The sequence below is a fragment of the Cupressus sempervirens genome, chromosome 10, assembly GCF_028749045.1.
Source record: "Cupressus sempervirens isolate cs-2001-9-10 chromosome 10, ASM2874904v1, whole genome shotgun sequence".
Lineage (NCBI taxonomy): Eukaryota > Viridiplantae > Streptophyta > Pinopsida > Cupressales > Cupressaceae > Cupressus > Cupressus sempervirens.
The window spans coordinates 702,397,945-702,409,894 of record NC_143127.1 but is presented as its reverse complement, the minus strand read 5'-3'; the positions used below and the strand labels follow the sequence as shown (position 1 = coordinate 702,409,894).

The 11,950-nt window shown below is 35.3% G+C and overlaps 1 protein-coding gene across 1 annotated transcript in view; it reads right to left on the bottom strand.

The window, feature by feature from the left end:
• Positions 1–7,158: 7,158 nt before the first annotated feature.
• LOC149535758 (ricin B-like lectin R40G3) overlaps positions 7,159–11,950 on the bottom strand; it is a 73,191-nt gene continuing 68,399 nt past the window's right edge. Inside the window, exons 3-4 of the mRNA XM_089803961.1 lie at positions 7,709–7,937; positions 7,159–7,617 (exon numbers count right to left, since the gene is read on the bottom strand). Coding sequence (XP_089660087.1) covers positions 7,616–7,617; positions 7,709–7,937 — 231 coding nt within the window. The 3' untranslated portion in view covers positions 7,159–7,615. The remainder of the gene's footprint in view (positions 7,618–7,708; positions 7,938–11,950) is intronic.

Sequence of the window (11,950 nt, the reverse complement as noted above, 5' to 3'; positions counted from 1 at the left end):
CAATAAAAGGATCCACATGGATCAACCAAAAACAAAAAACTATAACTTAACCAAATAGCCAATCAAGCCAAAGTGGCACCTAGACTACCTGAGAACATCAAACTTCTTTATCCTTCCCACTCTCATTTGGCTTGGGTAGTGGCATCTATGTTCAATCATCAATGTGGAACTGCAACAACTCATTATGATCACTACCATCTATCTCCTTGTTGTTCAGCAATTCTTGTTGATGAAGGAAAATGGTAGTGGAAGAGGAATGCATAACCTTCAATGCAAAATGAGCAACCAGTAAGAAACTCTCATTTGACATTTCCTCCTCTTTCTTGAGTTTTTGGATTTTAATCTCATTTTCCGCACATAATCTACAACCCTCTATGTTAGTTGAATGGTCATTAGTGTCCACCTTTTTTCTGGTGTCCATGAAGGTATAGGGGGGGGAGTGGATGTCATACGAGAAGTGTGTTTTCTTTCCTCCTTTCGCTTAAAGGTTGTGAGGTCCGAGGTTTTAGTTTTAATGGTGTCAGAGATATGGGTGGATTGTTCTTGGAGGTATGTTTGTCAAAGCTAGACTTGTTGGACTCATTCTTCTTGCTATTGTGTGAGTCACTGATGTCCTTCTCGACAGTATTTTTTGGCACAGTAGCCTTCTCCTTCATCCTAGGTTTGGAAGAAATTCTTGTTGACCTATGAGGGGATTCCTTAGCTTCCACATGTGACTCCACTAGGTGGATTTTCAACTCCATTTTAGGTTTTTTACACTTTTTTTCCTTAATCTTTCTAAGGCTTTCTTTTTTCTCCTTTTTGCTAGTTTTCAACTAAGGCGCAGAGACAAGGGAATCTTGGGGCATGGGTGATAGGAACTTAAGACCATTTAGACCTTTCTTTTTACCAAGCTAGGCAAATGTTTTTCCAGTGGGGGAGGAGCAAGTGGGGTTGGGGAAGAAGGGGCATCATAGACTAGAATATTTCTAGGGTGACACAAGGCAAAGATCAAAATTATAATGGTTGAACTAGGACCTTCATGCAGGATAACATAATTCTCCCATTGTTCCCCACATTCCCTTACCTCCTTCACCATAGACTCAAGGAAATGGTGAAAATAAAAAGGAAAGGAAACCAAATCATTGTATCTAAAGTGATTACGAAAATGGTAGTAATAGCAGAGACCAAAATGCCCTTCCAAGGTAATGCATTTCATAAGAACCATACATACCTTATCATAGGGGCCCAGGAGCTCCTCTCTGTCAAAGTTGTTGTGAAGCTTAATTGGGTTTTCCCATTTGCAAAAAAAAATTGTTGAAACCCTCTTCATCTAGTATGCGACTAACGATCTTCAATTTTTGCAATTCGATTAAAAGCCCAGTTACTTAGGCAATTACTTCCTCGTTAACTTTAAAGGTAATAACACCTATTGTGACCCTCCTCTCATTCTAGTTGTTTACAAATTGGAGGGAACGACATTCATCAAAGCCAATCATAGCTTCCATAAACAAAATAAAAACCCCCTCATCCAAAACCCTCCACAATTTTGGATTATTACGAAATTTATCTTCCATCTTGTCTAGTTCAACACAAACTCTATCCCCACCCATTTTAACCCTCTCCAGTTCAACCTCCTCAAGATTGGAAGGACCAATCATACACACAATAGGACTCTTACAAAAAGAGAGAAGCTCAATCACACTGATAATGGTAGGTAATGTCAAAATAAACACTCATCAAAAGCCATAAAATGGTGAAATTGTTGTCATAAATGGCTTTCCCAAGGCAAGTACAATCCAACCAAGCAAGGCATGTGGAAAGTCTTTCGACTTGAAATTAGGCTTATCAACTACTATTTCATATTTATGAACTTGCAAATATGTCCAAGTAATAAATATGAAATGATCAACAAGATTAACTATGATTACCTCTTCTCGAAATATAAAGGATTTAAAGATGAAAATGCCACATTGTCTTTTGTCACCACATAATTACCATGGTCATATTGATTTCCCTATTGGCATTGTTTGAATTTAAATTCAAATACCAAATAACTCCCGCCCAACCCTACAAGATGCAAGTATTCCAATATCCTATCTGCCAGATTTTGCATCTAAATTGAGATTATTTTGGTGTTCCTTCTCTATAAGGGCTTTTATATATTCCATGAGATTGGAAATTTGACTAGACATTTTTTACAAATATAATGTTATATTATTGTTTCATAAATCATTTAGACTTCACTAGGCTCTTATGGGTGTTTGATGTGCTTGTGCTTCCAAATTACTTTTGCTAATTGTATTTCAAGGGTGGCATGTCAAACAATTTGGAGGTCTTGTCTACCTTGCATTGGTAACTGGAAGTTCTAAACCATTATTCATTGACAGATGCCCATAAATATACAAAGTTGTGAAATGACAATTTACACTCACAAATTGTAATTGATAAATGTTTTAAAACATTTCTATCAAATCCATATTGTGTATATTATAACAAGGGATTATATAGTTTCGTCGATACTTTTGTTACTTACGAGACATTTCAATCTAATTATTTCTTAGAAATCCTTGCTATTTCTCTATCTCTCTGGAAAATATTTGAATGTGTTCTAGTGTCTTTTTTATTCAAAAATGTGTGTAGGGCATTTAAACAACTTATATGCCTTGTTTCCATCATTTACAACTTCTCAACAGATTCATAATGTATATATCCATTTTAGAGATCTCGTTTTAAATCCATCTTAAGCATACTTTAAGATCATTTCCAAAGCTTCTCATTTTGGCATGCACAGGAAGAAAGGAAGACGTTGGTGCAGCTATGAGATTTGGGCTTATTTTCTAAAACTTTCTCAAAAATCATTTCTTTTCCATTACTCTTATCTTAAACATAATTTTGTTTATTAGGCAGAGTTTTTCATATTAGTCAGAGTTAATCTAACATATCATACATTAAGAAAAAGATGGAAAAAAGTAAGCCAATTTTGACTATTTAACATTTTTACTTTAAAAATCAACCCTTAGTATATGATGTTTAAGTCTTTCAATTAAATAATACCTTTTTTTCTTACAAAACTCATTCTAGATGATCATATAGACAATGGAAGTGTCATTTCTAACAGCTACAAACTCTATTTGCAGTTATTTTTCATCCATTGTGATACCCATTGAACTCTATTTGCAGTTATTTTTCATCCATCCATTGTGATGCCCATTGCATTTGCTAGAAAAGTCATTTCCATCATATCTTGTGTTCATTGTTGTCATGAGATCACATTTCTTTGAAGAAAATGATTACAACAATTCGTATACACCTTGCCCCTAATTCCACATTTCTTAATCAAATCTACAATTATATATGCAGATAACGGATGCTCATAGTTTTTTAAAATGTATTATGTGCACATCTCGATCTATCAATGTTTTACTCTTTTTAAACCATATTTATTTTTGAAGCATAGTGATACTATCGCTAGTTCACAACTCATATCTTTTTCATGCCATTTAACGATATCTTACGGGAGCCACCAATTTATTATAGTGTGTGGGTGAATTCAATCTGATCTGTAGTATGCAACATTTCCCTTCTGCATGAATATAATTATTTTGATATGTAAAACAAAATATGGAGTCCACCAAGTCATCGTGTGCAGGCTCATCACTTCCTATAATTTGGAAAATTGTTTTTCACATGTCCTTTAAGAATATTAATCTTGAAATCGTGGCAATTTAAATATCAGATCTTTCGGATTGAAATCTAGGAGCCCTCAATTTTTTAATTCTTAATTACAACCCCCATATGCTAAGGACGAAATTAACCACTTTAAAAATACATGTTTACCATGGCATTTAAGGGGATATTTTTCTAGATTTTATCTTGTATATGGAACTCAAAATTTAGGGCTCCAACACGTAGGTTCCGTGTCTTTTAAAATTTCATGTACACAAATATTGTTTAGTTAACAATATAATAAAACATGAACTTCAATAAAAGTAATATGTCATTGTGGAAAAGGAGAACCAAACAAAAGATGTAATGAAGTAAACCTTGATATAGCATCATATACATATAAGCAAAATAACTCTACCAAAGCACATGAATATGGGAACATTATTAAGTCAACCCCAAGTTACATTTTTGTAACACATGTACCATAGAAAGCATAAACTGATTAGGAGAGGGGCCCAAGGCATCAAGGCATCATAGGCAAATTTATTACAACCAAACCATGAGAGAAGTCAACATGAAAATGATCTAATAGTGATGAGGTTTTCATGAGATTGCATACAAAAGAGAAAGAAATCAATTAAATTTGGTGCATCTATCATGAATGAAGATAAATAGAGAAAGAAATGTTATCTTGCAACTATTTTGAGTTATGTCTAATATACACAATGTATGATTTTGGCCCTAAATTAACATCGATGTGAAATTATTAAATGTAAATGAAAGGCTAGGAAAGTGCCCAACACTTAATCAATGTTGAGATGTTAATATGATTTACTTCTCTAAATATGACAATCAAGCATATACTTCTAATATTGCATCCTAGCTATGATTTACTTCTCTAAATATGACAATCAAGCATATACTTCTAATATTGCATCCTAGCTAAAGAATACTATTGACCTAGTCTTGATGTATATTTGTGTATGGATGCAACCATACCTAGGCATGTAGTACTGTGCAATGATCATATGTATCATAATATGACTCTCACGTTTGTTTTTGAACACTACCCAATTCATACAAGAGACTTTAATTAGTTTTAGGACCTTGAGGTTCTAAATAGCACCTTGGGTTTGCTTCTCCAAGAGGTTTAAAGTGTGAAACCTATTCAAATGGAGCTAGACACCTTCGATCACTTTCACAAGATTAGAAGTCACAAGATGTAAATATAGTGTACTTGTTTAGTAGCTATCAAGGTCAATGCAAGGCCACCATGTTCTCTAGTATTCTCGATCCATATTGATGTTCATTAACATATGCATAGAGATGTCAATCGAGCTACACGCAATGGTCCAACTATGCACAAGTGTTGACTTAAGATAGTTATAAATGTTTTAATTTTAAGGATATGATCACAAACACAATCCATTCTAGGGGAAGAATTGCTCTTATGATCAAATCTAAGATGGGAGAACAAATATAATTTAGATAATTTCTTAGAAATGAAAATGTTAAATGTTGATAAACTTTGCAAATTTCTTTATCGATAAAACATATTACATAAGTACAAAAATGTAATATCACATAACAAAGTCAAAACAGAACACTTTTCTCTTTTACAATATTGAATTGATTAATTACAACAAATAACTAACTCTTAAAATCAAGAAACAATTTATCATTTTAGATAATTAAATGTAAAACTTAAATAAGACATTAAAGCCCTCCATAATATCCTATCAACTAAAGGACCTAAAATTTGAGTTGGCATAAGTCTAGCTCTATTGGGGTAGTGGTCACGACAAACAATTTATAAAATTTCCTTTTTTTCACATTTATTCACATGGGATCCCTTTGACATCATGACAAAAATAAAATTGTCATAGATTTTCCTTTTTCTTATTTTCTAATTTTATTTAGATGGGACCACTTTCATAACCTTTCACACATCACTTTAGCCTAACTCTAGTTATTCATCTTGTCCCACTGTTGTAACCCACTAATTATTGTAGTTTACTTCCCTAGATTTTTTTGTTTTATTTCAACAATCTTTAGCCTTGGCATGTTTTATTTTTCTCAATGACTAGCCATGAGCATCTGAATTATTAGATAATATTATACTCAATAGTAAAATGTCGCAATCTTTGCATGAAAATGCCTTTCACTACATTAGAAAATTTCACTAAATAGTTGATTAAATGCATATGACATGAATCTAAGAACCCATCATTACTTATCAATTGATGAGCTTAAGGGGCTTCCTAATGAATGGTTCATAAGGCACAACACTTGGTGAAGGTTTTGCAAATGGGGTTGCAAGCTTTGGGTTTAACTGTAGAGGAAACTCCGTAGTTAAGCGCGCTCAAGCTGGAGTAGTACTGGGATGGGTGACCTCCCGGGAAGTCCCGATGCTTCACTCCTGTGAGCATCACCCAGATCCAATGAGTGCTAAGTGTTCCATTTATTCTCATGAGAGATGGATTCATGTTGAATCACTACTCATGAAACATGGGTCATCGAGTTTGACTCAAAAATCACACAGTTAAATCCTGATATTCACATCACAATTTGACTAGCTGTGGAAATCATCTCCTACTTATCAAGGTTGTAGTAGTAAAAATGTCATTCGCCATTTAGTCTTAAATCAAATTTCCTAATTTATTTCCTATGTAAATAGTAAAACCAACATGCAACATTTTGTTCATTAAAAGAACATGTTATATTTTGTTGCAATTTACTTGATCTTAAATATCAAATTTCCTAATTTTAGCTGTCATTTTTTCCTACAGTTAAACTAACATTCTGTATTTCCTTGGAGACTTGTCTTAAATATCAAATTTTTGATTTCATTGTTATATATTTAGTTTATAGAAGTTCTATAGGATTATCATCAAGATTCAAGTTAACAATTATTTTCTACATATTATTTGAAAAAAAATGATGACGATTCGCGTAAAAAATTACTTCTCATTGTAAAAATCCAAGTTCAATTCTTGCTAGAGACATCTAAAGTGCAATTTAAAGTTGGGACTCTTGATCATTTCATAAAAACTAGGTTCTAGATAAAAATGGATTCCCCAATCACTTATCAATTTTAAAAAAGATGTCAAATTTATATTCGTGTTTGAATCCGCTTCATTTCATACATATACTTTTCCATGGAGTTTTTAAGCCCCCAAAAAAATTTACAAGATTGTACGCTTGATCGAACATTTTCTTCTTCTAGCTCAACAAACATCTCCAAATTAAAACAAATACATTTAAAACATTTGTAAATTGAAAATCAATTTTGTGTTAACAGCCAATAAAAGCTTTAAAATAAAGGAAGCATGCTCATGTGATAAATGGGTCATTAATTTTGTAAACCACTACTCATGAATCATGGGTCAGTAAGTTTACTCAAAAAGTACATAGTTGAATCCTAATAGTAAAGAAAATAATATTTTTTATAGTAAATAACAGAAAACCTAAAAATAATTGCACACTCACCTCAGGTCCATCCACAAATAGTGCACCACAATTCCTTTCAATAAACTCTATGAACCTTTAAATATCAGTGAATATACTAAAAACTACTTCGATAAGGTTGAGAAACATAAAAGGCTATTTTGAATGTTGCCATAATCACATTACTTCTTTAAAGAAGGAATGCTTACATAACAGAGACACAATAATCAGTTTGATCACAATGGTCATTTTGTTGCCATAATCCCATCTCAGTTTGATCGCAATGGTCATTTTGTTGCCATAATCCCATCTCTAATGAGTTTATTTAAAGCAACAAAATAGTCAATTAGAAAAAGAAGTCGAGAACTAGCAAACGCCAATAGTTGCCAATAGATGCATTATAACATAAAACTTGTACTCCTGGGGGATGATTAAATCAAATCCTAACATCTCAAGTCATTTGTTAAAAGGAGGAAGATTTGGAACTGGCATTCGGAAGATCACTTAATGTGTACAATTATCCTGCAAACAAACAAATGGCATCTAGATTAGTTTACCCAAAAAGAGATGACAATATAATTGGCAACTGTATATCTACCGTTTTAAGACTTACAGTAGGGGACTATCTTCCAGAGCTGATTGTCCCCCTTCTTCCACTCCCAAAGGACTATAGCATTTCCATCTTTGATGCCTCCTGATTTCTTATCCCCATGAAAAGCATCCATGTTTAACCGAATATTGTTAACTTGTCTCAATGTTCTGTATCCGTGGCCCATATCCTCACTCATGCTCCATAGAATAGACTCATCTAAGGTGTCTGGTTGATATTCTGCCAAAAGAACCTGAGACATCATCTGAATAATTACTTGACATATTATTTGCCATTATTGAAACTCAAATATCTTAGTTCAATTGCAATGGTGAAGATATGCTTCTGAAAAATATCAATATCAAAATTCTACGGAAAACCTGCAAAATAAGTGCTTGATGACAAATACAATTTTTGTTGATGACCATGCATGCTATGCTATTTAGAGAAGAAAAGGATGTTAACACGCATCTTTATAGTTTTATATGTCTATCAAACCTCTCATAAGCCAACTAAATCCACCTCTTTATAATTGAAGAAATGTGTTCTCTATTAGAAATCAGAGCATTAAGTCATAATGAGAAAATTAAAGTTGAGCACTCAGTTACTGTGCAGTTTTTCCTTTAGAAATTTGCTGCAAATACGAAATAAAGCATTTACAAACCCTTATTGTAACAATCTGTGTGCACTCTCCCTTGGAAAGTCTCCTCCAGCCCTTGCTCCAGTCACTCGATCTGCTAAGCCTTTCACTTCAGTTCAACTTCAGTTCAGCTTAAGCCAACTCATGTGGTGACCATTAAGCATTTAGCTTCTCTGCCTTGGCATTACATTGTTTCTTCTACACACAGAGATGGGCTCTCTATGGAGGAAATCCCCCGCCCAACTCTTCATGTCCCAAGGGCTTGGATGACAATATTTCATGGACTATTATACAAAGATGGAAGAAAGGTCTTCCTAGATCTATCCCCCAATTTCATACCAGGGTGGAAGGGTGTGAGAATAAACAAGGTTGAGTCTAGCATTACCAAAGTTGGGACCTGGGATTCCATCACGTTTCTTTTTTGGTTGATGTCGTGTGAGGCAGCTTTGCTGCAGTCACGTATCAGTCTGATTAATTTTGATGGGTTGTTTAGGTTGTCCCGTATCTCATGGTACTTGTTCTGTTCGGCAGTTGGCTGGCTGATTCGCAATACAAGGGCGGCCCTTTCAATTCCACTTGTATCAATATCAACAACAATCTGTGTGCAGGGTGCAGAGTTCATTTAGACACTTCAATTAGAACAATTCCAAGTTCAGGACTGCTCTAATTTAGCAGGCTATGGCTATTCATCTGGGACCTAGACATGATCAGTTTACTAATAGCCTAATACACTAACAAATTCAGTATGGTAGTGCAGGAACATACTAAGGATCATAAGAGCAGCAGTCGTCACACAATTCAGGCAGTAGATAATGAGAACCAAAGAAAAGAAAAACATGCTAGAGCAAGTTTTGTGCAATGCTCTTGGAGGTGTAATGTCCCCAAATTATGAGTACCAAAATTTTGCCTTGATTAAAACTTTCTATTGAGCGAGTAGGGTTTAGAGATACCTTTTTTCTTTGATTGAGATCCTGCAATAGGAATCATTTGTAGTCATAATTCATGATTGAACATTGTTGAGTAAGAAATAAACATATATTGGAAATGTAGATCAAATCAATAGATTGCTTTAATCAGATTTAAGATGTATCAACCATAGATGTGTTGAGGCAAGGTGACATGATGACATGCTGCAGTGAACCCCTACCTTTTGTGACATTTTCACACCATCCTCACATTGCAAATGGGGACCCCCTCTTTTTTCACTTCGCAATAGAGTAGTTGTTTCAGATAGCCTTAGTTTGGTGGCAATTTAAAAGTCCTAGAGTCAATAGGTTAAGCTTGGGCAAGCTATACGTGTAAGTCCCTTGACCACAGGGTGTCAAAGCCATAGATTAGAATCGAACCACAGCATCCAAGACTTTTGATGATGAAAGCACTCCTTAGGTGAAGATTGACATGAAGGATTCGAGAGGCTAAATGGGAGACTCAAGTGTTCATCTTTAGAGAGATGAAGTGTGATACAATGAAGAATGAAGATTGAGTTGGATCTCAAGTTGACCCTTCAGAAATGTGAGATGTGACATGAAGCCAAATCTGATATGAAGCCAATGGAAATCTGCACAAAAAAGGAGACAAGTTTGAGTTGAAAGTAATTAGATCAAATTAAAAACCTCTAGTTTTGGAGTGCAAATGAAGAAAGAGAGAAACCAAGCTGCTAATGATGATCAAATCGTGAATCAAAAGGTCAGGATGAAGGTAAGTTTGAACGTGAAAATGGACTTGAACAATCTTGACCCTGGGCTGAGCCCAAGAGCAGGTTGGATTCTGACCTCCCTTGGGGCTCAGGAGCACAAATCAGGTCGGAATTCTGGCCTGCTTGGAGCTCCATACCCCAGCCATCTTTTGAACTCACTTTCTTGCATCTTCAACACTAGCACTTGCCATTCAATTCTTTAGGAAGTTCAGGGATTTGATCAAGACATGAGGCATGATTGAGAGTCAAACAAGATGGCCACTAACAGTTAAAGTGAGGAATCTCAACTAAGTTGCTGATGGTGAAGACGAAATCAGATTGAATAATGGAAGTGGAATCAACACTTTTTTGGAGAAGCCAAACCCAGGCAAGCCCAAGGGCAGGTCGGATTCCAACCTTCCTCGAGGCTCAAGGAGTCCAAGGGAGGTTGGAATTCCAATCTCCTTAGGGCTTTATGCCCAATCAGCATCCCCATCTGCCCAGCGGTGAAAAATGAATTCAGAATAAAGAGGACAAAACTATGGGTAAAGTTGGCATTTGCAAGATGAAACACTACATGTTGGCTTTCAAATTTTGAAATGCAGAATGATTGAAGATTCATTTTATTTAAATCTGAGTTGGCGTAGAAAGAATGGCAAGAAATAAGTACAACTTAGAATTGAGTTCACAAGGAATGATAAAATCTCATTAAAAGTCAATTTGGGAAGGCCTTGAGATTGCAGTGTTAATATACTCCTTTGGACTAGAGCCTAAGAGCAGGTCAGATTCCAACCTTCCTTGGGGTTCAATGAGCCCAAGGGAGGTCAGAATTCTGACCTCCTTCAGACTCCATTATAAGCCAAGTGAACAAACTCATTTGATTTCCCCTCTTTGTAAAAACCTTGCCTCCCACCTTAGATTTTGATCTGTAAGTTGGCCTTGGAGACAATCAAACATAAAATGCAAAATCAATTACTTGTCAACCTTTAAAATTGCATTTAATTTGAGGGTTGGCCAGATTAGAGGAGATAATGATTTCAATTTTGAGTTTAAAATGGCCTATGCAAGAGGTTGATACTTCCAAATGGATATAACCTTCCAATTAAGTGCATATAAAAGGCAACCAAGACTTTATTTTGAACTACACAACTAAGCAATTCAATCAGTCATGAAATAAGCAGGGTAGCTCAATGAAAGGGTGAAAATCAAGGGTTGACATTAGGAATTGCATCGTGTTCAGTAGTAAAGGTGAAAACTATGAAATCAATGTTTCCTGCCCATGGGTTTGTTGTTTTGTGCAAAGGCAAAGCAAACAAGATCACTCAAATGGACATGAATAAATTACAAGTCACAAGTAACAAAATATAAATAACTTGGAAATAACATAGTGCAATATATATGGCAGAAAGATAATTCCTTTCATAGCATAGTATGTCTGTACAATTGACAACAACATAACTTGCTCCGACCCCAATATAAATAGTGCTCAACGGTTGGTTAAGTCTTCCAACCGTCAGCAATTGACACCCCTTCTGAACAAACGTTTTATTATACTACCCAAGTTTACTAACAAAATTATTATTTAATTACTAGTGGCATATTTGTTGCATACATCAGCACCCCCACCCCCGGCAAAAAAATGTCATCTTCCAGATGACAGAAAGCAAAATGGGGCAAAAAAACATAATCAAATCTTACTGCAAAGTAAGGCGAGGGAACGTCCCTGGAGTGGTGGAGGATGTCGGGTGCAGAAGTTGGTCGGAAGGAGCCTAAGATCTCGATTTGTTATCATCTGTTTATTTCATATTGCCTTCAGCAATCTCAAGGCATCTATCAAATCCTTTTGAGTGGCTGCTAGTTGCTCCTCCTTCCCTACACAAGCTATCTTTCCTTGTGCCAACTCATTCTCCAACTCCCCCACTCTTACCTGGAGGGTTGCCTCTCTCTCTAA